Source organism: Ambystoma mexicanum, chromosome 4q, assembly GCF_040938575.1.
Source record: "Ambystoma mexicanum isolate Mex_15411 chromosome 4q, UKY_AmexF1_1, whole genome shotgun sequence".
Taxonomy (NCBI): domain Eukaryota; kingdom Metazoa; phylum Chordata; class Amphibia; order Caudata; family Ambystomatidae; genus Ambystoma; species Ambystoma mexicanum.
In genome coordinates, this window is record NC_090928.1 from 655,717,689 (window position 1) to 655,745,282 (window position 27,594).

A 27,594-nucleotide genomic window follows, 5' to 3' on the forward strand; every position below is an offset into this window, starting at 1 on the left:
ACCTCATTTCCAAGGCAGAGGGTGTCGAACTTGTCATAATCGGCCTCGAAAACGTCGATGTCGTCGACGTCGACGGCTTCGAGCGTGGCGTCGAAAACAAAGGCGGAGGCCTCGATGACCTCGACAGAATTGGGATTCTGCTCGACAATCTCGACGCCATCGTCATCGAGGACCTGGGGATAGTCACTGGGTGTGTCGTAACCGTGACTTTTCTTGGCGCCGACGCCGGTGTCGAAGCTGGCGTCGAGTCGACAGACCCGTGTGTCGAAGGTCCCTTCGACAACGGCGTCGAAGACACCAACCTCGGCGTCAACGGAACCTTCGTCGACAGTGTCGACGGAACCTTCGTGGAAGGTTTTGAGGTCATAGTCCTACTCGAGGGTTTGAGACGCGCTCGAGAGGTTTCCTTCACCGGGTACTGCGACTCGCGGCGTTTTTGACCTTCGGGTCTTTCGACCAGAGCATCGCTTTCGGCATTCTTTGAGGGGGTCGAGGCCGCTTTCTCAAAGACGCTCATCATATTTTTGCGGAATTCCTCCCATTCAGCCTGGGAACTATGTTTCGTGGGGCAAGGTATTCTCTTTGAAGAAACAGAGGAAGAGGAAGACGGAGAAGGGGATTTTCGACGTCTCCTCTTCGAGTGCTTCGATCTCGAGGAGTGATGGGACCCACTCCGAGACCTGGAGCGCGAATGGTGACGAGGAGACGAATGTCTCGACTTCGTTGAGGAAGAAGAAGCTTTAAAAGTCTTACCTTTCTCCAGCTTCCCCCTACGCTCCTTCAGGGCCTTAGCTGTCATGGACATACAGTCCTCGCACTCCGAACAATGGTGTTCAGCTCCCAAACACCACAGACAAACTCTGTGAGGGTCAGTCAGCGACATCTTTTTCCCACAATCTCGGCATTTTTGAAGCCGGATCGAGGAGTTGTCGGTTCCGACGAAGAAGCCATCGAGTACGGTATCGAATAACTCGAGGTAAATAAGATTAACCTGACAAAACTGAGCAACGGTATTCCGAGGCACTGAGTAAGCGCGGAAAAACGGAACTGAACAACAGACTGTAACGCTCACCTGACTCCCACGGGGGCGCTGGCCTGGTTCGCGCTGCTTTGACCTCGTCTAAGGTGATGCGCAGGGTTCGGAAGACGGACTGGACCGGGCCCCAGATCTCGTTTGTCTGACTCGCAGCAGTATCCTTCTGTAGGTGAGAATAGGGGTTAACTGTCTGCGGGGTAATGCAATCGGCCTCCCACTTACCCCTCGCACCCTCCTCAAAACCCTTCGGTGCTTCCCCATAGCGTCTCACCTTAGGGTCTGGAAGGACGAGCTCTCCATCCTGCTTCTGATGCAGGGGCGCGTTGGTATCCAGTTACGTCACTGGATTTTCGGATGGGTGAGAACCAAACTTGCTTGACTTCCAGGTAAGTTTTTCTATAAGTGGTTCCCCTTGTGTCCATGCATTAATGTTCTAATGCGAGTCTTATTCCCCATAGGGGCCGGGGTACGGAATTCCGGGGAACAGGCACCGACCCGAGGTGAGCAGTGAAATCCTTGTGGAAATCAGGTAAGTCCTTAATGAGTGTTTTGGTAATGTCTTTTCATTCACTCATTAACGCTGATGTCTTTTTCCCCTTAGGGGCCGGGGTCCAAAAATGCCTGGATGCGGCGCGGACCCGAAATGAAAAGGGAATGACCCAACAGGTAAGTCTTGACATGGAGTTTTAGCTTCCCTTTTCCCTTCTTTCTCTCGCCTTTGTTCTTGTCTTTTTCTCCCTAGGCGCGGGGGCGCGACTGCGGATCCGGATGGTCGCTGCTGAACATGGAGGCGCCCTGTAAAGGTGAGTAGAATGCAGCGCTGCAGCGATCGATGCGATGTGCTTTTAAAAATAAATGTCTTCCTTTTCAGGATTGTCGGCAAAATGTCTCTGGGATGCAGATTTAGCAGGCGAGGCCTTTTCCTTCTTCTGTTCTCTTGTTCCCTTCCTTTGCAGGTGATTCAGGATGCTGGCAGGTGTGGCAGAAGTCAAGATGCAGGAGCAGACACGGTGAGCGTCCAGCTGCTAGATGCAGAACAACGCAAAGCACGTGTGGCTGATCGGGTGTGGTTTAAATAGCCTTGGAAGAAGTTCCTAGAATGTGTCCTTCCTCCAATCAGGTATGTATCCTTCCCTGACCACGCCCGGGTGGTAAATGAGTCCCACAGGTAAAGTAGTTCCTTTCAGGCCTCAAGGAGGCCGGGGTTCTGCAGCATGGTCTGCATCAGGTAAGTGCACCCAAACACTTTTATAATGAGCCTGGCGCATATGGCGCCAGGACTGACGTTTTCTATGAGCCTGGCGCCATAGGCGCCAGGACGCTGTCCAAAGGGCCCCTATAAGGGGTTGCTGGGACCTTCCCCGGGGACTTGATGTCCGCTTTCGGGGACGCAGGGCCTGAGCCGGCTCCCCGGGAGCAGGCATCATGACACAGACGCTGCGCGCGGCCTTTATAGGCAGGATGACGTCGACGTCGATACGGCGGCTGTCGAGGGACATCGACTCGGAGGACGTCGACTCGGAGGACGTCGACGCACAGCGCCCTCTAGAGAAAAATTTTCCAAGGCCAGCAGAGCTGGAAGGAGATATCTAAGATAAGGAGTACGTCGGAGGACACAATCCCTTCGAATGAAGGATTGCTTTTCCAAAAGACCATCCTGGCCAAGGGAGTAATCCAGGAAATAACGTTTAGTAATTCTGTGTATGGAAGACCACGTTGCTGCTTCACAAATAGATTTTATAGGTACACCCCTCTGAAGTGCTGCAGATATAGCCATGCCCCTGGTCGAATGAGCTCTTAATCCTTCAGCAGGGTCTTTACCTGCAAGCCTTAACATTCTGATATAGTGAGAATTATCCACCTAGACAAGGTCTGTTTGGAAACAGCCTGACCTAGCTTGTGTCCTGTATATCTGATAAAAAGTTAGTTATCAACTCTCAACTTAGACATTCTGGAGATGTAAAAGCCAACCTATGGAGTCTTTCCTCTTCCTTACCAGGATAAGGAGGGGGATAGAAGAAAGGACGGACAATTTTCTGATTTAAATGAAAGTCGAAATGATCTTGGGCAAAAAGGAGGGTTTGTCCCTTAAAACAACCCTGTCCTTGAAGGTGGTGGTGAAGGGTGGCTTGTATGAAAGTGCCTTCAACTCACTCACTCTACGGGCTGATGTCAGAGCTACCAATAGAATTGTTTTAAAGGTTAATAACCTTAACTGACATGAGTGCATAGGTTCAAATGGAGCACGCATGAGGAATCTTAAAACCAGAACCTGGAAAGGAGATGGAGGGAACACATTAGTGAGCCCCCTTTAGGAATTGAATCACTAGTGGTATTTTCAAATAGGAGCATTCCTCCGATGAGCGCTTAAAGTTGGATAGCACTGCTAAGTAGCCTTTAATGGTACTGATCTGAAGGCCCAAATTAGCAAAGGATAGAAGAAAGGATAAAACATCCAGAGTCTTACAAAGTAAAGGATCAACATTCTTTTCCCTGCACCAGTTACAAAACTTATTCCAACGGCACAAAGACTTTATTGCTGGTCTTCTTGCCAAAAGCAACACCTCCATTATGTCATCCGGGAGGGCTCAATCCTTTTATCTTAGCCTTACAGAAACCAAGCGTGAAGGTTGAGAGTCTTGACCTCTGGATGGAGAACCCGACCCTCCCCTCGCGAGAGAAGATCCTCTCTTTGGGGACAATGCACCGGAGGACAGATGGACATGACCAGAAGGTCCGGGTGTTGGGCAGAATCCTGTACAGTGCCCTTAGGGACCACTACACACAATTAAGACTACAGGTGGCAATACAGGTTTTACCTTTGGTACAAGCCTGTACTACTATGTCAGAGTGGTAGCAGTGGCGGAGCAGCCAGGCTTATCTCAAGAGTATATGAGCAGTAGCAGAGATTACACAAAGGGACCACAATTTCTGTGACTCAAGCAAACACTGACTCAAGGTTTCAGGTAGAAAAATATAAGTACATATATTTTTAAACCATTTGTTATAAACACAACACTTCTATTAAACTTAAACACAAACCACATGTCAAATATACTACAACTAACCAATTCACTTTGTACAGTATGTCTCAAGGTAAGTACCCTGTGTTTGAATGAACCAGTGTTATGAACAAAACACGTTACCGTGAATACGATTGCGATCACTTTTTGACAGTTCGGTCTACTAAATAAACGCGTATCCGTGACATGAAATGCTACCGGGGCAAAAACACACTTAGCACTTGAGATACCCAGAGGACGTTGGAGGCAAAAATCACAGGCAATATTTTGGTTAGGCAGACAGAATCGAGAAACACTCCGAGACAAGAGTTCAAAAGTCAAAGGGCCAGAGCCAGGGTCAAGTGACACCGGGGGCCTGTTGCCGAAGATCACACAGTCAGATAGTTCTCGATTCAAAGTAGCCAAGAGTACTTCGATATTGTAAATGTTCGGAAGCAAAAGTTATAAGAAGGAGGGAAGACAAGGGCAAGCCTTGGAAATGAAGAAAAGGGGTTCACCCAGTTTCCTCAAGCAGAACACAGTACCTTATTCCAATGGTGCAGCTGGTGCCCTGGCAGCAGTTCATGTTGGTTTCCTGCAGACCCACGATTCCTGGAGCTTCGCTGTGAACGAGGACGTCTGAAGGGGGTCTGCACCACACAGGGATGAAGCCGGCAGCAGCGACAACGAATAAAAGGTGCGCTCCTTAAAAACAGGAGAGGCTCTTCAAATGGCTATCCGGACCACTACAGCTATGTGCAGTGATTTCGACCAAGGAAGAGGATCCTCTGGCTGTGGAAGATGAGCTGGTTATCCCCACCAGACTCAAGGAAAGAAGACTCCGGACTGGATCTCCTCTTACTCCTCTTAGTCGTTGAAGGGTAGATAGCTCAGGACTGCAGCAGGGCTTCACCGGGACGGTATAGTTGCAGCAGCTGTCGTTCTCTCCGCTTCTCTTCGGTTCCTTGTAGTTCCAGTGGCGACTCTCTGACTTCTAGCCCAAGAGACCTGCCTTTTATGCACAAAACCCACATTCACACAGCCTGGCTGTCAATCACCCAGCAGGGGGGTTGTCCAGCCCGGACAACCACCTCAGCCAATCATGGCAAAGTGTGACTTGAGTTTCCTAGGATACCCTGTGCAGGGGGTGACTACACCCCTCCCTCACATTCAGCCCACCTAGACAGAAGCCCGCCAAAAGACGGTGAACAAAGAAGGTGAACCTAGTTTGCCGCACAAAGTAAAACACAAGAAGGGCTTTAAGAAATGGCGAATAAACCCAACCGGAGCCAAAAGAAAGACGATTTGGTCCAGCGGGTTTATGTTCAAGGCTAATATAATAGCCAAGAACAATACCACGTTTATCTAATATAATTGTGGTAAGAAAGTTAGGGTAGATACCACTGCCATCAGCCAAGTCTAAATGTTAAAAGAGCGAAACAATGCTCTAGGAGGTACAGATAAAAAGGAATACAAATTAACCTTTTCCAGTACTCCATGGAAAATGGGGTGTACTGGATCTGTGGTTGATTGACTAAGTAAAGTTAATGGCAACTTTACCCCTTTTCTGGGGGACTGTAGTCAGCCTCAGAAATGCAGTCGGGGGAAGTTTCAAAGACAACCCTGTGCCACGGCACTGAAGGTGCTGGGTGACACACAGAAAGAAGGGGGCTAGTGAAGTGGTGTACTTCAGAGTCCACAATCATAAAAACAGAGAAATACACATGGCAAAACATAGGTAAGAGTGGAGGAAAAACTCACACTCTTACCAAGTGGGAAAAAAATCAACTCCAGAAGTCCAGCAAGCTGCTGGGGGACTCACTAGGTGAGGGAAATTAGCCATAAATGAGAATTCGCCCTAACACCGGGTACCACAATCTCCTGGCCCAATCCAGAGCCACCATGATCGTGCGAGTCCCAAACCGTTTTAACCTCCTGAGAACTTGAGGAATGACGGGGACTGGAGGAAACTCATACAGTAGCGGAAATTCCCAATCCACTACAAACGCGTCTCCTAGAGCTCCTCTCAGAGGAAATTCCCTTCAGCAGTACTGTTCGCACTTCTGGTTGGCACCAGTCACGAACAAATCCACTTGCAGGGTTCCCCAAAGGGTGAAGACGTCCTGAAGGACTTCCTGAGCTATTTCCCACTCGTAGGAGACTGCTCTGCCTTATCAGAGCATCTGCCACCGCATTCTCCTCTCCGGCCAGATGAACAGCCGCTAGGGAGATTCCCTTCATGAATTGCCCACAACCAGAGCTGCATTGCCTCTGCGCAGTGGCAGTGACCCTGCACCACCTCTCTTGTTGAAGTAATGCATGGCCACCGTGCTGTCCGTTATCAGCACATTCTTCCCCTGTACAGATGGCAGGAAAGTCTTCAGTGCCAGCCTGGTTGCTCTCAGCACCAAAAGATTGATGTGTAGTTTGTACTCTGATGGAGACCAACGACCGCCGATGGTCAGATCGTTGGCATGGGCTCCCCACCCTGTGAGGGAAGCGTCCGTCACTACAGTTATATCCGGCCATGGCTGCCAAAAAGGTTCTCTCTTCATGAGGTTTTCCTCGCAGGCCCACCACAGAAGATCCGGTGAGAGATCCGACATCCTGCCTGAGAATTGGGACCATTGAGTCCTGAGCGCCCATTGAAAGGACCTTAATTCTCAGACGGGCCTCTGGCATCAGAAAAATGCAGGAGGCCATGATGCTGAGCAACCTCAAGAAGTCAAAGGCCGGAAGACTATGGGCAGTCTGAAATTTGGTTAACATCTTGAGAATATTGTGAGCCCTCACCTTGGGTGGCAGCCCTTCCCCAAAACCGTGTAAGGCAGTCCTGATGTACTGGAGCTGTTGGGAAGGTGTCATGGGACTTCATGAAATTGAAGGACAAGCCCAGTCTGTGAAAGGAGTGACTGGTAACGTTGAGATGATCCAAGGATTGTTCGGGAGAACGTGCCCTGAGCAGCCAATCGTCCAGGTAGGGGTAGACGAGAATCCCCCCCCCCTCTCCTGAGATGTGCTGCCGCTACCACAATCATTTTGGTGAAGACCCTCGGGCAGAGGTCAACCCGAATGGCAGGACTAGAAACTGATAGTGCGAGCCGCCAAGGGCAAACATCAGGTATTTCCTGTGCTTGAGCTGGATCTGCACATGAAAATAAGCATCCTGAAGGTCCAATGACACCAACCAATCCAGAAGTTGGAGTACTTGAAGGATCTGAGAAAGAGTAACCATGTTGAATTTGTCCTTCCCGAGGAACTTGTTCCAGTATCTCAAGTCCAAGATGGGTCTCAGTCGCCCGTCCTCCTTGGGAATCAAAAAATAAGGGGAGTACCAGCTCTTGTTCCTCTCCGCTACAGGCACTGGTTCTATAGCGCCTTTCTCTAGCAGGGTTAATATTTCTTGCGCAAGGAGCGGATCTGGAACCCCAAAGAGTACTTCTGGTGGATTGTCGTTAGGTCTCCGTAGAAAAGGAAGGCAGTACCCCTGGGCTATTGTTTCCAGAGCCCAAGCATCCGAAGTAATGGCTCGCCATTCTTCTAGATGATGAGACAGAATGCCCCCCACCGGTGAGCTGTGACTGAAGGCCTCAGAGCGGTTTTGAAGCGGCAGTAGCAGAGCCTGATGGCAAAGAGCTGCTGCTGTAGCGGTTTTGGCACCTCTACCTCGTCCACCACGAGGAAACTTATGTTGGCCTCTTTGACTGGCCATTCCTCTCGCCCTTCCAAATGAGGAGTAGTAGCAAAAAGATCTACCCCTCCAACGCTGTCCGCTAGGACGAAAAGGCTGAGGCTGCCTGACAGCGGCGCCCAAAGACTTGGCAGCTGCCTCAGAGGTCTGCGGCTTCTCATGGCTCTCGTCAGCCTTGCAGTCAAAAAGGTGAGACCTGTCAAATGGCATGTTCTGAAGTCTAGGCTGCACATGCGGTGCAAAACCTGACTTCCGCAGCCACGCAAATCTGTTGTTTATAATTTGCACTGTATCAGTATTTAAAATTGTATTGTGAAACCTAGGCCTTTCTCCCTCTATTCAGGATTCTCAAACTTGGGTGGTTTTTCCCACCGTCTTAAAACTTGCATTTGGATAGTTCTTTAATCCTGAGTGTTGTCATCTTGTCCTACTGCTCAACCTTTTTGCCTCTCCCTGTCTAGTCTGCTTGCACCCAGCCCTGTGTCCTTCCCTAGTGTTCCCCTCTTCCCTCCTACTCTATGGTGCTCTCTGTCTCTCCTATCTTTTATAACTGCTTCTCTATTGACTATCCTGCCCTCGTCATGAAATCTGGTAGGAAGAAGTTTAAAAAACAATATCGTGGTCTCCAACCCAGGCATCCCTATCGCTGACACCTATACCAGTGCCTCCTCCAAGGAAACTCTCACCAACATCCTCTTTGTCGTTCCCTGGCCAGACCTATGAACCGTACATATGGTCTCTGTGCTCTCTCCTTTCTTCTCTTCTCCCATTAATGGCTGCACCCGGTGGGATGCCCTCCTGGCCTCCTTCCATTCCTCCAAGGTCATCATTAATGTTTATTCAGATGGGACTGTCCTGGTCCAAGGCCCTCAGAGGTATCCGGTCATTGTATTGACAACCAAAGCATCGACAGCCAAACCATCTAAAAAAAAGCATCTAAAAAAATAAAGCATCTAATGCATTTTTTTTTTAGCTGGTAAAGAGTATAGTTTAATAAAAATGGGTTTTAAAGGTTCAAAAAGGTGGGTTTGGGGGGAACCCCCATTAAAAAAGAAAATGAAAAAAATGCATTTGATGCTTTTTTTTGGTTGGTATGGCATTAGATGCTTTGGCTGTCGATGGAATGAAAGCCCAACCTTCACCTCTTTGATAGACGCTTCCCCCGCCTCATCAATTTCCTTCCTTCTCCTGCTGTCCCCTCTCCCCCCTCACCCGGCCTCCTCGCCTGCCCCTGCTGCCTCCTCCTCAGCTACCTTGCCCTCTCATTCCCTCTCTGCCCCCCCACCCCTCAGGCTCCTTCCACACCTCCGCGAAGTGTACCTCTGATCTGTACCCCTCCCCGGAAGGTTGCCATCCTTGAAGGACTTCCGGGGAGGGGTGCAGATCAGAGGTACACTTCACGGAGGTGTGGAAGGAGCCTGAGGGGTGGGGGGGCAGAGAGGGAATGAGAGGGCAAGGTAGCTGAGGAGGAGGCAGCACTCTTAAATCTCACTCAGCTGTCAAACAGTCTCCGCCATCTGCCGCCTCCTGGGAGAACTTGACCTCGATGTCCTCTGTCTCACCGAGACATGGTTCACAGCCAGCTCTGTCACAAGCTTTGACACACTCATCCCTGACAGCTACAAGATCCTCTCCGTGACCAGGTCCAACCGCTCCAAAGGGGGTGTAGCCCTGATCTTCCCCGAGTAGATTCCAGCCTCCCATTCCTACACAGGCTTACTCCTCTTTTGAATGTCTCGTCTGCAGGCTCTCTCTCTCTCTCTCCCCTAGCCTTTCTCTTACTGTGGCTACTATCCATCGGCCACCTGGTCAGATTTCCTCCTTCCTCTCTGAGTGGGAGGATCTCTCCTCCTCACTCCTGGCCTCGATCACTCAACTCCTCCTTTTTGGAGACTTCAACATCCATCTGGATGCCTCCTGTCCTCCCTCTGGACTCTTTCGCGATCTCTGCGACTCTCTCTCACTCACTATTCTCCCTCTTGTCTGACTCACTCTGCAGGGCAACCTCTGGATGTTTTGATCACCTCGGACCTTCCCCTTTCCGTCCCTCTCACCACTCCTCTCTCCTAGAGTGATCACATTCTCATTTCCTCCTATCTCACCCTCGCTACCCCACAGGCCAAGCCACGATCATCACTGCCACCCACCTTCTCAGTCATCCGACCCTGAAGCGCGTATCAGTTGAGACTTTCACTGCCACTATCTCACCCGCCCGTCCCCCTTTGGCTGACTCTCACCCTGACACAGCCCTCTCCACGCTCCACTCTGCTATATCTGATACTCTTGATATCCTTACCCCAGTCAAGAAGATCCACCTGAAGCCCAAAGCAAAGTGCAACTCCTGGTAAGACTCAGACCTCGTCACCCTTAAACACAAGTGCAGGGTGGCCGAGAGGAAATGGCTTGCTTCTTGTACATCCTCTGACAAAATGGCCGGCTGCCTGCTCCAAAGGCAATACCGGCTCTCTGTCCTCACCAAGAAGAGAGCTCCTATCCAATCCTGCGTCACGGTGGCATCTAACAACCCGGCTGAACTATTTAAAATCTGCAAGGAACTGGCCAATCTTGTCACAGTCTCTACCTCTTCTGTCCCTTCCCAGGCCCTCTACATGGCACAGGCTTCGCACTCCGTCTCTAAAACTCAGGACATCCTGTCCTCACTCATTTTCTCCCCTCCCTCCCTATACTCCCCGCTCTTCCTCTCACCCTTCTGCAGACACCTCTCCTACCTCCTTCCTCCTCTGCTTTTCCCCTGTTCTCCGCAGATGAGTTTTCTAGACCAGTCTGATCTATAAACGTCGTCAAAACAGGTTCATCCCTGTTCCTCCAAAACCATCAATGACCACATCGACACCCTTGCTCCTGCCCTGGCTGACTTCTGCAACCACTCCTTTGCCACTGGAGTCTTCCCATCCCCCCTGAAGCACTCCCTTGTGCACCCTCTTAAGAAACCCTCTGCCGATCCCTCCTGCCCGGCTAACTATCGCCCAATCTCCATCACTCCCTTCCTGAGCAAGCTCCTGGAGAAACTGGCCATCTCCCAGCTTAATCTCCACACTGAATATGTTGGCTGTCTTCATGAGCATCATTCTGGCTTCAGAGCTGCCAGAAGCACGGAAACTGCTCTCCTGAACATCCGTGAAGACCTGTTCTCCAACCTTGACTCTAACACCCCCTGTGTCCTCATCTTGCTTGATCTCTCTTCTGCCTTTGACACTGTCAACAATGCCATCCAGCTAAATTGTCTCTGATAACCTAGGTATCACCGGTCAGGCCCTGGCATGGCCGACTTCCTTCCTCTCTGACCGACCCTCCCAGGTCCAACTTGGGTCCTTCCTCTCCGGTATCTTCTTCTCTACCTGTGGTGTCCCCCAAGGGTCTAACCCCTCTCCCTGGAAGTTCAACCAATACCTGGCACTCCTTGCCCACAGCATTGCCGCTCTCTGCCCAATTTTCAGTGCTATGCGGATGACACTCTGCTCATTTTCAGGCTACCTTCAGCCACCTCTTCTCCTTCCCCCATCTCGGACTGTCTGTCTGCTATCCATGAGGGGTGTGCCGCCAATGACCTCTGCCTTGGTGCCAGTAAGATTCTCTTCATCGGCATACCCACTCCCTCCTTTCCTGTAGCTCTCTGGCCGGCCTCTCTTGGCCCTCTTCCTGCTCCCACCTGCAAGGCTAAAAACCTCAGGGTCATCTTCGAATCCACACTCTCTTTCTCTCCTCACATCTCTGACATCTCTAAGAAGTCACACTACCAGCTGCACCTCCTCAGATGTATTCTTCCTTTCCTCTCCTTCCCCAGAAGCTCACTGTCTCCAGAGCTCTGGTTCTCGCTAGGCTGAACTATTGCAACAGCCTCTTTCTGAATCTGCCTGCTTCTACTCTGCGCCCTCAGCAACTCATCCAGAACAGGACTGCAAGACTTGTCCTTGGCTTCAAGCCCAGGGATCGTATCTCTCAGGACTGAAATCTCTGCACTGGCTTCCAGTGGCTGCAAGGATTAAGTTCAAAACCCTCTGCATCATCCACAAGGCCTTCTGGGGCCTGGGGACTCAATACCTTCAACTCTCTCTTCCTAAATATCTTCCCTCTCGAGCTCTTCGCTCATCTGCCTCCAACTCCCTCAGGGTCAGTCGCTTCTCCAAGCAAAGAGTTGGTGGTAGATCTCTCTCTTCAGCTGGGGCCTCTCTTTGGAACAGCCTCCTTGTCTCCCTGAAACTTGAGGAGAACCATCTTCACTTATCTTAAAGCACCTTAAAACCTTCCTCTTTGCTTCTGCTTTCTCTCCCCCTCTCCCCTGCTGAAGTCCTGGCTGATACTGCACTGGTAACCTGGCCACCCATCTGATCTCGGGCCCAAGCCCTGCCAGTTGCACGCCTGCATTGCCTCCCTGGCAACCCCTGCACCTGGGGACTGTTTTCTGTATCCCTATAGTCCCCCCACGAGCACTTATGTCTGCACTCACCCTGCACTTGCCACTAGCTGTCCATTTTATTTTTTTATTCATCTTGTTATTTTATTATCCCACGTACAGCACTTTCCCTGCCCCCTACCCACGCCCTTATCTTCTTCCCCCCTTCCCTTGTACTTGCGCAATCTGAATGACACCAGGCCTAGTAAGATCGCTGTCCGTGTTCCCCCTCGCTTGCCTTGTCGCGCCTTGCAACACTTGTGTATAGGCGCATTATAAATGTCATATCATACGTATCACGGTGCTCGTAGCCATGTACCTGCTGACACTGTCTGCAACGTCCAACCCGGACTGAAGGGATTCACACATGGCCTCCTTAACGAGAGCCAGCAAACCCTCCCTTTTTTCCCCTTCGGGAATATGCTCGCCCACCATAAATATGCAATCCCACAGAGTGTACCAGAATCTTTCCAAGGCACAAGAGGAGTTGGCTGCCTTCAACGCAATACTCCTAGCCGAAAATACCTTGCGCGCCCATCCATCCACGCGATTGTCGTCCCTACCTGGAGGGATGGTTGGGTACGCAGCCTGCTTCAAGGTAGCCGTGGCTGCCTGGACCACCAGACACTCAGGAGTGGGTGAGATGACAGATAGCCGGGGTCACTACTGGAGGGGCAGTATTTTCTTGTCAGAGACTTGTTCACCGCCAGATTACTTTCCGGTATTTCACAATTTTTGGCCACCCTGTTCTGCAGAGCCGCATGAAATGGCAATATGGGATCTGTAGGAGGACCCTGGTCCAAAATGTCCTTAAGGTCATGCTGATCATAATGGGTAGTAGGCCTGGACCAGCCCAAATACTCCACAACTTTCGACTTAAGGCGTCTGTAAGAGGAGTAGGCATGCTCTCCAGGATCTGGTCTGCCGTACTCCAGCTGGTATCCAGGCATCGTTTCGGAAACAGTTTCGAATGACAAAAGTTTAGAAAAAAATGCATTGAAAAAAAGATTTATTTTGTAGGTAAAGTTTTTTTTTTTACTAAAATGGGTGTTAAGGGGTAAAAAAAACAGGGGTTGGGGTACCCCCCCACCATTAAACATTTTTTTTAATGCATTTTTTCGATGCATTTTTATTCGAAACTATGGCATTCGAAACTATCACTAGGAACCCACCAGCTCAGGAGAAGTGTCAATTCCACTTGCATTATGCAAGATATCACAAACATCCTGCATCCTACTCTCCTCCGAGATGAGGCATTCTGGCATATTAGGGGTCCCAAACTGGAAACCAAAAGAAGCCACACCCTTATCAGAATGATGTTCCTCAAAAATGGAGGTGGCTCTTTGGTAGGGGAGTACAACTTTTCTCAGGTATCGCAGCCAGAGGCTTCAAAGTCGACTAATTCGACACAGACACTGCCTTTTTAGGAGGTTCAACCGTTACCAGGGGTTGCGCCGGAAAATTTGGCAACGACTGCGAAGGCATCTAGGGTCTGATCGGGGTGGAGTACCCAACAGGAACTATCGACTGGCGTGGCACCGATGCCGTTGACGGCTTTGATGGCACTGAGGGTTTCGATGGAGATGAAGACCGTGATCTTGCATCACGTATTGAGTGATCCTTAGCAACCTTGTCCGAACGAAGGCTCGAAGGCTCCCGATAAAGATCTCACCGTTTACCCGGGTGTGAGGGCACACGAGTATCCGGTAGAGACCATTCCCTGCCGGCTTCAACAGAAGGTGCAGACGGGGCCTTTCCCTGCTTTTCAAAAATTCTAAGCATTTCCATGCGGAAAGCTTCCCACTCAGCGGGCGACAAATGTTTGGACGGGCAACTCACCCTCTAGGGCATGCCACCTGAAGATGACGAGGAAGGCGAGCGGCGTTGCCTTCTCCTTGACCGCTTCGATGAGGAGGAAGAGTGGCAGGAACCACTCCTGGACCTTGAACGCTTTGCCATCTGCCTCGGAGGAGAGTCACCTCTCGACTCATAGGTCCAAGGCCCAGCAAGTCAGGGCTTATGGGGCTTGGACACCTTGCCTACCCTGAGCTTCCCCTTACGTTCCCGCAAGGCCGTTCCAGTCTTTGACTGGGCCTTGGAGCACGTATCCGTGTCATGGCCCCCACCGAGGCACCACAGGCAGACACAATGCGGATCCGTGATGGACATCTTGTATCCGCAGTCCCGGCATTTCTTGAACCCGGAACGAGGTGTCATCGGAGTGGAAGACGAAAACATATCTAAGAACTTCACAGCATATACTAGACAGTACGAGGCGTGCAGAGTTTCAGGAAGCAAACAATTTGCGGAAAAAACGGAACTGAGGCAACGGGTGCCGTGCTTGCTACTTATAACATCCGAGGACGTCACCCTCGACGGAGGCCTTCGAGGGACATCGACCCAATTCCATCGACGCAGAGAGCCCTCTGCCGTAAAATGTCCAAAGCAGCCGAGCTGCAGACAATACATGTCAAAGATGAGGAATACGTTGAAAACAATCCATTCAAAGTCGGAATTACTAAATTTGACAGAAAACCCCGATATAGTATAGAGGCCGACCCAAACATTTCATCTAAACAAGGCTGGACCTTGTCATAAATTAAGGACCACTGGGTGTTAGGCAGAAACCTGTGCAGTTCCCTCTGGGACCACTGCAAAAGATTTAAGACTACAGGTGTTTGGCAGTAAACCCACTTGGTAGCAGTCTGTACCACACAGATTCACTTGGTAGCTGTGGCTGAGCAGTCAGACTTCCCTCAAGAAGAGTTAGGTAGTATACAGAGTATTCACAATAGGTCAAAAGAACACAGTAGAACAAGCAAACACTGACCAGAGCTTGGTGTAAAAGATATAATTATTTATTTAAAACCACATCTAATAAAACACACTGGCACTAATATCAAGCAGTTCAAAAACACGGTCACTAAAAGATATACACTCCCTTCAACGATTAGACAAGTCTTAAGTAAAGCAACACTTATTTTCAGACAGCGGTGAGCGCTTAACGAAGATGGCACTCTAATCAATCGGTTTAAAAGGGAGAGAAAGGCAGAGCAAAGATAGAAACAGATCCCAACACTTCACAGTAGGAGAAGAAGGCAGGTTAAAACCGTAAAGTCAAAGTTAACAAGGCCGGACCCACTTTAAGAGGCTCCGGTCGAAATGTGTCCAAGGTCACACGGTTCAAAAGTGACCAAAAGTCTCGCAATCAGTTCAGAAAGAGTTGGACCAAAAGAAAGGGACCAGTTAGAGGGTCAAGGCGGCCAGCCCAGTCCAGAAGGTTAAGGGATTATTATTACCTTGTAGCAATCTTTAGAAAGGGAGGCCTGGCGGACACGGTACCTTAAAGTGGTGAGAATACTCCAGCGGGGTCAGTTGTTCCTGGCAGCGGATGCAAGTCGGTGCTTCGTCCGGGGGAAGAGAGGATCTCGTCGGGGAGGAAGACAGGAGTCCGTTGCACTGCCAGGGAAGAAAACAGCCGCGGAGTTCTCAGTTAAAAGGAGCGGTCCTTTTATTCGCGGTCCAGTGGTAAGTGGCTATCCGGTTGCCGGGGTGCTTGGAACGGGCAATTCGACCACAAGACGTCCTGGGATGCGAGAAAAAGAAGGTAAACTGGTTGTGCCCACCAGTCAGGGGAAGAAGACTCTCCAGCCGGGAGATCTTCTCCGTCGTTAGGAAGTGGCGAGTCGGTTCCGCAGGGCTCCACCGGTGGTGTCGTCGTAGCAAGTCGGCTCAGCTTCTCCCTCGTCGGATTTTCAGGTCCTGTGGCGACTTCTGAAGTTCCAGTCCCAAAAGCCCTGCTTTTATGCAGCACACCCCCATTCACTCAGCCTAGCTGTCAATCAAACATGCTAAGTGGTGAGCCGGCCGACTCACCACTTGGGCCAATCACAGACCTGAGTTACCAAAGTAACTCAGTCCAGGGTGCCTAAACCCCCCTCCCACGCTCCCTGTGGTACGCAGACAGAGTGGCACCACTTTTGGAGGCTTCTGTGGAGAAGCCCACCAAAAAGTGGAACAAAGGGCTCGACTTGGGTTGGAGTCACAGAAGAGAACACAAATGCCATTTTATAATCGCGTTCAGGCAAAAAATACCAACCGGCAAATTAATATTAAATAAATAAACCGGCGGTATGTTCGAGGCTATGAGAATTAAATAATTAAAGTTGCTAGCCTCGAACAATGGGAAAATCCCATGGAGATATATTCGTGGTCGAATATAAAAAGTAGTATCCACTGCCACCAACCAAAACTCGATCAGGGGGGACGGAGACGTGCCCCCTCGAATAACAGACCCTGGGGCAATCGAATTGCCCCAACCAGTACGTCCACAATAAGATGGTTTGTACTGGTTTCTGTCCATAATTTGGGACTAGTAAAGCCAATGGTGACTTTACATGCCCTGGGAGACAGTAGTCAGTCCCAGGGTATGGAGTCTATGGTGGGGTGTCACTATGATACCCCTGTGTCACTGCACTGAGGGTGCTGTGTAACACACATAGTAAAAACACGAGACCCTATGGAGTAAAAGACCCCATAGCCCATAAAACACATTAACAGTCAAAGGAACCCCTCAAATCATGTCCAAGATTGTGAGAAAAAGAGACTCACTCTTGGCAGGAGAAAAAAAACTCCATCCAGAAATCCAGCAAAGCTGCTGGGGGACTCACTAGGTTAGGAAATTCAGCCTAAACAGAGAATTCTCGCTAACACTGGGATGGCCCCAAGGTCCCTGCAAGTAGATAACAGAACTCTTGCCAAAAAAAACAACATTTTGAGTACACTACCTTAGGTAATGTCAAGTTGGGAAAGTGATTTAGAATGGTTCACTATCCAATGAGAGTATTTTCAGATACATAATTCTTGTTTGTTTGTCTTTTTAGTTGCCGAGCAAGGGAAAAGAATAAAGTAATTAGACTCCACCTGCGATACACGAGTTATGTTTAAAGTGTGCCTTTTAGATAAAAAACAGTAGTGACTGATGGAATAGCTATAGGACAAGTTTTTGATCTATCCCCTCACCCGAGATAAGCGGTCCACCAGCCCTATCTAGGGGCAGCCACCTTATGAGGGAATATAAAGAATTTTTAGAGGGCAAGTTATGCTATATTTACAAAGAAGGTAACTTTAAATAGGAAAAGAAATTGAATGACTTACCTGATAATTTGTCGCGTGATAAAACAAATTAAAACAGAGCAAGCAAGAGAGGGCGGTAGCTGGGTCCCCACTCCCGTGCATGTTATGACTGAGGGGTCAATATAGGCGCCCAAACATCAAAATAAGTGAGGTGATGGGAGTGGGGGTTGAGGTGTGGGATAGGGCGATTAAAAGAGGTGCTTTAACAATGCTCCCCTCAACGTTCTTCCCAATGTTTGAGAACCCAGACTTCCAAACAGGGATGGGACAAAACTTATAAAAAAAAAAAATGGGAGGAGGCAGGGTGTTGCATGGTTAGGGATTTGTACCAGGGACAAAAGGTATTGACGTTTCACGAATGTAAACAGACCCTAGGGTTAACGAACAAGGATGATTTTAAGTACAACCAATTTATAAACTGGGTCACATCCACTCGGCAATTGACACCCTTTGAGGTATACATGACAATAGACCGGTTCGAGAAAACTAGTCTCGAATCTTTATAGGTTCTTGAATGATCAGAGGGAAGAGGTTCAATGGAATTATATGAAGCGGTTGGAAAACACACTGGGGAAGTCTATCACAAGGAAAAAGTGGGAATTTGTATGGGGCATGATACCAAAATTGACACGCGCAGTGCAAGTGAAGGAGATGTAGCAAAAGGTATTGCTACAATTGCATTATATACCTGAAAGGCTCCATGCAATGTATTCACTAACCAGGACAAATGTTGGCGGGGGTGTGCCTTGAAGGGGGACTGGAAGCATATTTGGTGGAGCTGTCCAAATCTGCAACAATTCTGAGGGGAGGTGAAGAACCAGGTGGGGAGAATAATACCAGGAATGGATCAACTCCAAGACAGGGTTTGGATGGCGGGATTGTGGAAACCAGAACTGGGGAAACATACTAAATCACTAAGAAGGGGATTTATGATCCTGTAATAGCGGCATGGCTAACAATTGCCCGACAGTGGAAGCAGAAATCACTGCCTACGATCTACGAATGGCTTCAGAAAGTATAGCATATTGTGTCCCTGGAATGGGTAACCTACAAACTTCAAGGATCACCAGAAACTTTTCAGACCGTTTGGGGACAAATCATAACTGATCTCCAAAGTGACTACATGATGCAATGGTGTCCACACAATATTAGAATACTGGACATGTATAAGACCAACCAGACACTGAAAAGAACAGAACTGTACACCACCGAGGGGGGCGGGGGAGAATTTGGGGCGGGGGGGTGGGAGGGGTATTACTGTATGTTCAAATATACAATGTTTTAAAAAAACATTTTTATTGGTTTTAAGTGTCTGGTGTTGGGTTTCCATGCCTCCTTTAGGATATCCATACACCTTTGTGGAATATTTAAGTGGCTGAATTCTATGACTTCAGGATCCAGGCTGCCAAGCTCATACACTGAGGCCAAGGGTGGAGGGATGCTCCCTTGTGTTGTGTTAGCATGTTGTAGGGGCACGGGAGCTTGATTGGGTCACACATTGTCAGTTTGAGCAGATGTAAAAACCAAGGTTGTCTCGCCCACATAGGAGCCACCAGGATTAGACTCATTTGTTCCACGTGCATCTTGTGCACTATCCTGCTCAGGAGTAGTTTTGGGGGAAAAGCGTAAGCTAAATTCCCTGACCAGTTCATCCACAGGGCGGTGCCCTTGTATCCTGGTTGGGGAAACCTGGATGCAAAGTCTGGGCATTGTGCGTTTAGGCCTAATGTGGTAGAATATTCCATTTAGAATATCTGTTGAGTTGCCACTCGTGTTCTTCTGGTAGAGGGTATCTGCTTAGAGTATCTGCCAAATAATTGAGTTCCCCTGGAACATGTTGAGAGGTTAGGTATGCACAGTATGCACCGTTCTTCTGGCATCATCTTTCTATGTCAGTTGAGTAAGCTTTTGTAACAGTTTGATGCAATACCCACCTGCCACGGTGGACAACACCCACTTGTCTGACATTACCCACACATGGGAGGGGATAAGTGTGTGAAATTCGACCTACTACTGGGGTGGCATGGGAGGGGACCTGCAGCAGTGCATCATTGTTTGGCTGGGGTGGAGCCTCTCCCAGGTGAAGTTCTGCCTCTTCCTCTGGATCTTTTATTTCCTCTTTGAAAACCAGAAGAGGAAGATTGACCTTGAGGTGGGCCCCAAGATGAAGACTGTCTGCCCTGAGTGTATCCGGAGGAGTCCTATGAACCCTGACCCTGCTCTACGTAGCATATGTTTGTTAATTGGACGAGGGATTTAAGAGTGTCATAGTCCTCTTTTGCGCTCTTAAGGGTGTCTTCGACAGCCTTACCGAAAAGTACATTAGGTTCCCCTGGCACGTTAAGGAGGGTGGCCCTAGTTTCTAACTTAAAACCAGGCTGTCTGAACCAGGTGTGGCGCTTGATGAGTGTGCCTTCTGCGATGATGCAGCCTGCATTGTCTGCTGCATCAAGATAATTTTTGAGGCTGCAGTTTGATACCTGCTTGGCCTCTGCAATGCAAATAACACTAAACTCCTAGCTAGTTATGGCTGCAACAAGTGGGATGACTTGGAACACCAGGTTGAAGGGGTTCCAGAACCCCTAAAATCTCAATTATTAAACACCTGAATGGTGCTTAATGATTGAGATTTTAGGAGTTCTGGAACCATTTCAACCACATGGCCTGAAAGGGTAGGGGTGGTTTGGGAGGTTGTCTGGTCCTTGTGATGCATAGCCCCCGAGAGTTTGTCTACAGGGTAGGAAGAATCAACAACATGAGTGCTTTTGGAGGACAAAGACATAGAGGATTTCTATTTTTTTTAGTGCCTTTGTCTTTAACAGGGTAGCAGGGACGTGTTTTTTTAATTAGTTCTTGCATTTTTGGCATATGCTCAGGGGACACTGATGCGCCTTTCAGCGCCTGCTTTTCGGCGCGCAAAAGGAGTGCCTTTTTGTGCGCAGTGTCCAAACTGACTTTGCGGACCGGTTTCAGAGGCCTATCTTGAGGCGAAAGAGTAAGCGATGGCCCAGAGGACAGGGAAGATCTAGAGTTTATTTTTTCCTGCAGACACGGCATGGGCCCAGACGCTCGATTTCATCGAATGTCTGCCGTGGGCTATGTGCTTAATGTTCTTGGTCGTGTGTGTGCTATGGCCGCCGGGTGTCATATCCATCACAGAGCAGCCAGCCTGCTTATTGGAGTTGTGGGCCAACACATGGGGTTCTGACATACTCCGGTTGACTTCAGCGTCACTAAGCACACTGATACTGCCTTTGCTGGACGTCACGTCGATGGAGGCTTCAGCCTGCATTGCACGGATGGCCCAGCGCTTGAAGTGACGATCTTTGAGAGTTTTCTGGCAGAAAAGTATGCAGGACCCTAGAGAGACAGTAATTGCACACTCCCTGCGTGTGTTGCCATGGGAATTTTCTACGGCAGGTAGGTCAAAATGTAAAAGGGGTTTTGTCCATTATAAATGGAAAGAGCAGTTAGGCGATAAAAACTTAAAGGGGGTGGCACAATATGAATTCTCTAAAAGAAGTCAGTACGAGGACTCCCCCCCCCCTCACTTCCTACTCTAAGGGCTGAAGCCCGAAGAGGCCCATGAAGGCCTCGTCTAGTTGTCGATTCAGTCCAGTCAGCGACAAAGAAGTTGTCCGAAGGCCGTTGAGCAGTTGGATGACCATGCAGCAAAAGCGGACAATAAAGAAAGAAAGAGAGAAGTCTACGAACAAACATTTAACTAGTCTAAGGTATCAGCTTGGAAAGGTACTCTGTAACTTGAGACCAACTACGATGGCGGAAAGAAACAATCTGAGGGACCTCGACACATGAAGGACCATGGGTACAGTACACGTCACACTAGGGATAGTATTAGTAACACACCCTTTCGACGTCCGTTTGAGTTTCAAAAACAAATCTTGTAATACCCCGTGACTACCACTAGATGTCAGACTATGCAGAGAATGTGATCTAAGAAGATCCACAAGCCTCAGAAAAATATATAGAGACGCACACACACACACACACACACACACACACACACACACACACACACACACACACACACACACACACACACACACACACACACACGTGAGTTATCAGTCAATTACTGAGAGGACCAAGATACAGAATGTAAAAATGCAGAATTTGGAGGGGCAGATTTCCCTGCAATTATATGTGAGTGAGGGGGCGTTGGGGGGGGATGGGGGGATATTGCTGGAAATGCATTGGAGGGACAGGGCCTCCATTTCCTTGTCCTGTACCCCCCTATCATGTGTGTTCTGTGTTTTACGCACAGGAGTCCAGTTGGGAATCCTGGCAGTGCAACTCTTCCTCTTTTGGTCAGGGTGAACAGAGACCCTTGGGATACCCTTATTGAACCCATGGGTGGGGGTACAACCCTGTACCCCTAGTGAATGTTTTTCGGCACCTGTGTGTTGCCCACAGAGAAGGGTATGGGCTGGTGGCAGCACCATGCTGAATTTGACAGGTGCTCCGAGTATTGGGATACCCAGGCCCTGCCATTGGAATCAGTGGATTACTTATAGAAGGCAAGATGACCCCTGTGGTCTCTTAGTTTTTATCGCCTGTTACCTTGTTTCCCCAAAGTACTGGGAAGCCCTGATTCTGTCCCTTCCCCTGAGTGGCTGTTGGGTGGAAGAACCATATATGGTATTGTGGGGAAGTCCAGGCCAGACTGGCTGGAGCCTTCCCAGTGATTGTATGTTGTGGGTACACCCTTGGAGTGGGTCCTGTGTGAATAGTGTGTGTGACCAATATGCATTTTATGTTATGGGTGTCTGGTTTCTGTGTGTGTGTGAGACACAATGACAGCCCTGCCTGAAACGGGCATGAATGCAGTGTGATGTGCTGAAAGGCTGGGTGCGTGCACCAATCCAAATTCCTTGTTATGGGTGTCTGGGTGGAAGTGAATAGCCTGAATGCCTGTGAGCCTGATTGACTGCCTGCCTGCATGAATGCCCTTCTGTGTGATTGGCTGACTGAGTGAATGAGGGACAGATGTGTATATCTGGGGACCTCTCGGCAATGTGTTCAGAAACTGAAATTGAAACTTGAAGCATCCTTGAAGCCCAGCTGGAGGAAGAAAAATTGCTGCTGCTTTCCTTTGACTAAATCTAAAAGCTGTCGAGATTGTCGAAGACTGACCCGAGAGAGGACCTGGCTAGGAGATCTCTCCCCGAGCTACGAGGGAACATTGTGCAAAAGTTGATCTTCATAGAGTTACCCTGTAAGTCAGACCCGAAAGGCTGTCGACCGGAAAAGGGGTCCACCGAGAATCTTGAAGTTAAACACCAGGACCTCGAGGCCATCGAAGTCCATCGCCGTCGACCGGGGTTCAGAGGATTTCCGTAACTGCTGGCACCTAGTTTAGTCGTGTTGCCCAGAAGCGGGGACAGCTTGACGCCGTGCTGCTCGACGACCAGAACTGTAACACTCCACCTTTGCCTAAGAACATTTGAACGAAAGGCTCCCTTGCAATCACAGTGGATCGTTTTGTCCCACCGGAGAAAGTCCAGGTTGTTGGTTACCGAGGAAAGTCCACCGGTGGGTTTCCCGCCACCAGAAACCAACAAAGACACTGACTTAGTGAAGATCCGAAGTCCAGCCCGTGGTCGAGTCCCGATCCCCGAAGCTATCCTGAGGTAGGTGCTGCGGCAGCAGTACCAACAGGCCAGACGGCCGCCGAAGCGTCTCCCAACACCCGCTGCTGGGCCTACATCCATCACTGAGTCTTCTTTGCGGCACCAAACTCTTTGCGTCGAGCTGGACCGCACGCCTCATCTTCACAGGACTTCCACGATCGTCGAAGAGCACTGCGCAGGTCGAAGCTGCAGTCACGACGCATGTTTTCAATTTTCTTCAAGGAATCTCGACAACCTGTGGCTCTTGCTTTAAAGGAAGTCCACTCTTGAGGGATCAGTCGAGGAACCATCGAAGCAGCTCAGGTACATTGGGGTGGCTGACCGCTTTGACGAGGAAACAAGACTATTTAAACATTGATGGACTGAGTTTGTTTATACGTTTTATTTGCCCAGGTGGGGGGATACTCACCCAGAACTGCATCTAGGTAGCTTGAGAAAGCATTCTGTCATTATTTAACCTAACTTGCCTTCCTATCTATGATCTATGCTGTTACCCATTGCTGCATGATTTGTATGCCATTATAAGTGTCAGTAGTTGATGCATTTTAAAGGAATCAATAGCTAAGAGTGGTACCACATAGCCATTGTATATATTTGCCATATTAGAATTGCCAGAGTACAAAGTGTGTTATTAATTGATGTATATATCTTGAACCTTACTTTTAAATAAAGAACTGTGTTAGCACATAACAGTGTGCGGACATTCCTTGGTGGGGGCTTGGGGACTACACAGTACTACAGAACCAGCCTGCATCCCCTCCTGAGAGCTTAAGCCTTAGTTGCTTGTCCACATCTACCATATACAGAACCTTGGCAGGGGTGCTTTGTGCTTCTACTCTGCCATATAGAGGGCAGGAGTACAGATACCGCGCTCCAGTCTTTACAGGGGGTAGGAGGTTTAGGGCTATAAAAAAATATAACTGGAATATTGGAGGGTGGGGAGGGCAAAGGCGGGGGGGCAGAGGGGGGCGGGTCTCCCTAGCATATAATTGCAGGGAAATGTTGGCGAGAAAAAAAATGGCAATTTTAAATTGGGCTTTTCTTTTCACAGTAATCACATAGATCCTGCAGGTATATACATTAAACTTAAAAAGTTGTCTTATTTTGCCACCGGGCATGCTTAAATAATATTTTTGTATGGGTAGCTCTAAAATTCTCTTCGTCCTAGGGACTCCCAGGCAGAACTTTGTTTTGACCCAGCACTCCCAGTACTGGGAGGGGTGGGCACTCAATAGTCTAAACAGTTAAATGTTTTTAAAAAACAGACGCTATAAGCAGTGAATAATCTATTGATAATACAATAGTCAATATTAATGCAATCACTTCCAATTGTCCTCCAGGATGCAACAAATTGACATATTCAGCATACAATATGGGGTACGTAACTCTGCTTGATGACAATATCCAAATAAAGACATTTGTTCCCTAGCCCATTTCATAAGGAAGCATACATTGACTAGACAGTCGCACTAAATTGAAACATCTAATGGTTAAGTAGCCTTAGATTAATTTATTCGTAAGTTGGTCCAAGGAGATGTCAAATACTGTTAAACATGCTTTGAAATTACAAAGAAACCACTGTATTACTTCTGCTTTTTCCTGTTCAATTAGGACTCTTTCAACCATCTAAATGATCACAAAACCTTACAAGTTATGTTTTATAAAATGTCATTGATTCACAAAAGCAAAATAAAAACATGCTGTGTATACCTTAAATATGTCTTTGGAACACTGTGCGAGGATGGTACTGAAAGTGGAAGATAGTCCTAACTCCACCAAACTCTCCAAGTGGGTCATCTTTTCTGTTTCAGTTTCTTCTCTCGTTTGTTCAAGTGTACTGCTGTCTATAAGAGCAAAACATCTGCAACAAAAATCACAAAGAATACTTTTTAAAAAGAAAATAAACTGATTATCAAACCATGTGCCATGTTTTGAGAAGTCTACTCACCGGTCCATAAACTGAAGAACAAAATCTTCAAATTCAGCTGACGAAGAACACAACTCTCTCTCAATCTGCAAAGTCCCAGATCAAAAATAATGTTTTTGACAATGGCAATAATCAACAGGTTTTACTCAAACAGAGCAGACGTTATAGAGGGCAGGATTTTAAAGCCTGCACTACACTTCAGTGGACGATGTCCACTTAAGCAACGACAATCACTTCCCATACCATTGTTTACTGGAAGACAAATGGAATAGTTCACTTCAGTAACATGGCACTTAACTATTGTGCCAACAACTTATACAAAGTTTCATGCCCCCCCCCCCCCAAACAGAATACATTCTTTTCCTATAAAAATAGATGTGTGGTTTTTTCTCATATACAAGAACCTAGGTCGGAGAAGGTGGAGTCAACCGATTTTCTTTTTCCAGATTAGGCGGGAACAACTAGAGATAGGCCATTGGAGGATTCCAGCGGGCGGGTATGGTAGGGAACTTACAATGCTGGATCTTTTCAATGCAAAGCTATAAAGATGATGCATAGTTATTTAAAAGCAATTCTATCTATGGGTTTCGGTCCAGAGAGATCAGTGCAAATTTGTACATCCTGTTCTCCAGCATTGCTATCTCACATGGATTCATATGCTCATGAATATTCCCCGTCAGGCTGGGTATCCTCAGTAATTATTTAAGAAGTTTTGCTTTAAAACTAAAAACTGCTTGTTGCTTATATAGCCTTTTGCTGTCACTTTGGGTCATACTGCCCCAACCATTGACATTCGTCCTCTATAGTACCACCTCTTGGGGGCATCTTCAGATTTGGTCACACACGTAAAGTAGCAGTAGGAACCAAGAATAGCCATAGAGGGGATGGAGGGAGGGTCACATCCAAATCCATGTACGATACCAATGCTGGAGAACAGGAGTTACAGGTAAGTAACTTGTTCCTTCGCCAGCATTGGATCTTACATGGATTGACATGCTCATGAATAAGATTACACAGCAGTACATATACACACCCACCAGAGGTGGCAATACTCAACAGAAGCAATAAGACTTGCCCCCGGAAAACACTCACCTCAAGCAAACAGGCTTCCAAGTACTTTGTGGCAGACACAGGACTTGTACCTGGAATCCCTGTCGACGCAGTAGAATCTGGTGAAGGTATGGGTAGACATCCACGTAGCAGCCCTGCAGATATCCAGCAGAGGAACACCAGGCAGGAACACTGTAGTTGATGCAACAGCCCTGGTGGAGTAGGATCTGGGACTGCCTGGCAACAGTCTGTTGGCTAGACGATGACAATGCATGATACAGCCAGAGTCTCACCTGGAAATGGAAGCCTTCGACGGGGCTTTACCTTGTCCCCCTGGGTGCAAATTAAACAAAAAGCAGAGAAGTCTTTCATAAAAACTTGGTGTGTGCAACATAAAATATCAGTGCACGTCAAACGCCCAGTGAATGCAAAGACCTCTCTGCAGGTGAAACAGGACTTGTTAAGAAAACTGGAAAAACCCAAGGCTTGTTCAAGTGAAAGTCTGACAGGACCTTCGGCATGAAAGATTAATGTGTCTGCAGAACCACCTTGGATTGGTGAAAGGATAAATAGTGGCTTGCATCAAAGAGCTTAAATCTCTACAACACGCCTGGCATAAGTGATGGCCACTAGAAAGGCAGTGTTCCAGGATAAGAAATTCAAAAATGCACGATTCAGGGGTTCACAAGGATGACACAGTTTATACAGAAATTGCAGCCAGTTGTACCTTGAAAGATGCAGAGGCTGGACAGACTTAATCAGCGAGAGTAAGTATGGCAGCAACTGTGGAGCTGTGATGCACAGCAGAAAGATCCCTTGCGAATTACACATACAGTAAAGCGCCTCCATTTATGCTTGTCGCAGGAAAGGGTTGACAGGGCTCTAGCCTTGGCCAGAATGTTTTTGCTTTCTAAAGACAGCGTGTAGTGTCCAAATTCTAGAGTTGTGGAGACAGGCTCTTAGCCTCAGAGACGCTGGGTTGTGGTGCAGGATCGATCCTCTTTCTCTGGAGAGTAGGTTCGGAAGAGGAGGCAGTTTGATGGCCCGAACTATCGACAGGTGGAGCACGTCGGACCAGATTTGCCTGGACCACGCCAGGGCAATGAGGATCATTCTGCAACTGTACTGTCTGAGTGTATTTAGAGCATGTAGTAACATGGGAATCGGAGGAACTGCATTGAGGAACAGGCCCTCCCTGGGGAATGAGAAGGCGTCCCCTAGACTCCTCGCTTGAGGATACCTGCTGGCAAACTTGAGGCATTTGGTGTTGGCCGTCATGGCAAAGAGCGCTGTGAAGGCAGCCCCACTTACTGAAGAAAAGACACCAGAGTCCGGTGGAGCTCACACTCGTGGCAGGATCACAGCTCCTTGCTGAGCAATTCTGTAATGATGGTGTGAATGCCTGGCAGGAGAAACATGTGGTGAGCTATGACCCAGTTTCATAGATATTGCGTCTCCCGGGAGAGAAATTATAAGTTACTCACCATAGTGACTAATGTACTCTTAGTCCTTAGTCCCCTTTCCTCCATACTGCATGGGTGTCCCTTCCAAGGGACGGGAGACAACCTTTTTTACCAGAAAAAAACCTCCTTTAAATTTAGAGGCGTGCGGGGGTGCGGCCCTGGGAGCATGCGCTACCCTGACTCCGCCCTCCGGCGCCACACCTCAGTCCCCATTGACACGTTGA

General features: G+C 48.5%; 1 protein-coding gene across 3 annotated transcripts in view; it reads right to left on the minus strand.

Moving 5' to 3' along the window:
• PSME4 (proteasome activator subunit 4) overlaps positions 1 to 27,594 on the minus strand; it is a 3,386,216-nt gene that overhangs the window by 2,327,375 nt on the left and 1,031,247 nt on the right. For all 3 annotated transcript variants that reach the window (XM_069608231.1, XM_069608232.1, XM_069608230.1), the window contains 2 exons: positions 24,879 to 24,943; positions 24,641 to 24,791 (listed from right to left, as the gene is read on the minus strand). In XM_069608231.1, coding sequence (XP_069464332.1) covers positions 24,641 to 24,791; positions 24,879 to 24,943 — 216 coding nt within the window. The remainder of the gene's footprint in view (positions 1 to 24,640; positions 24,792 to 24,878; positions 24,944 to 27,594) is intronic.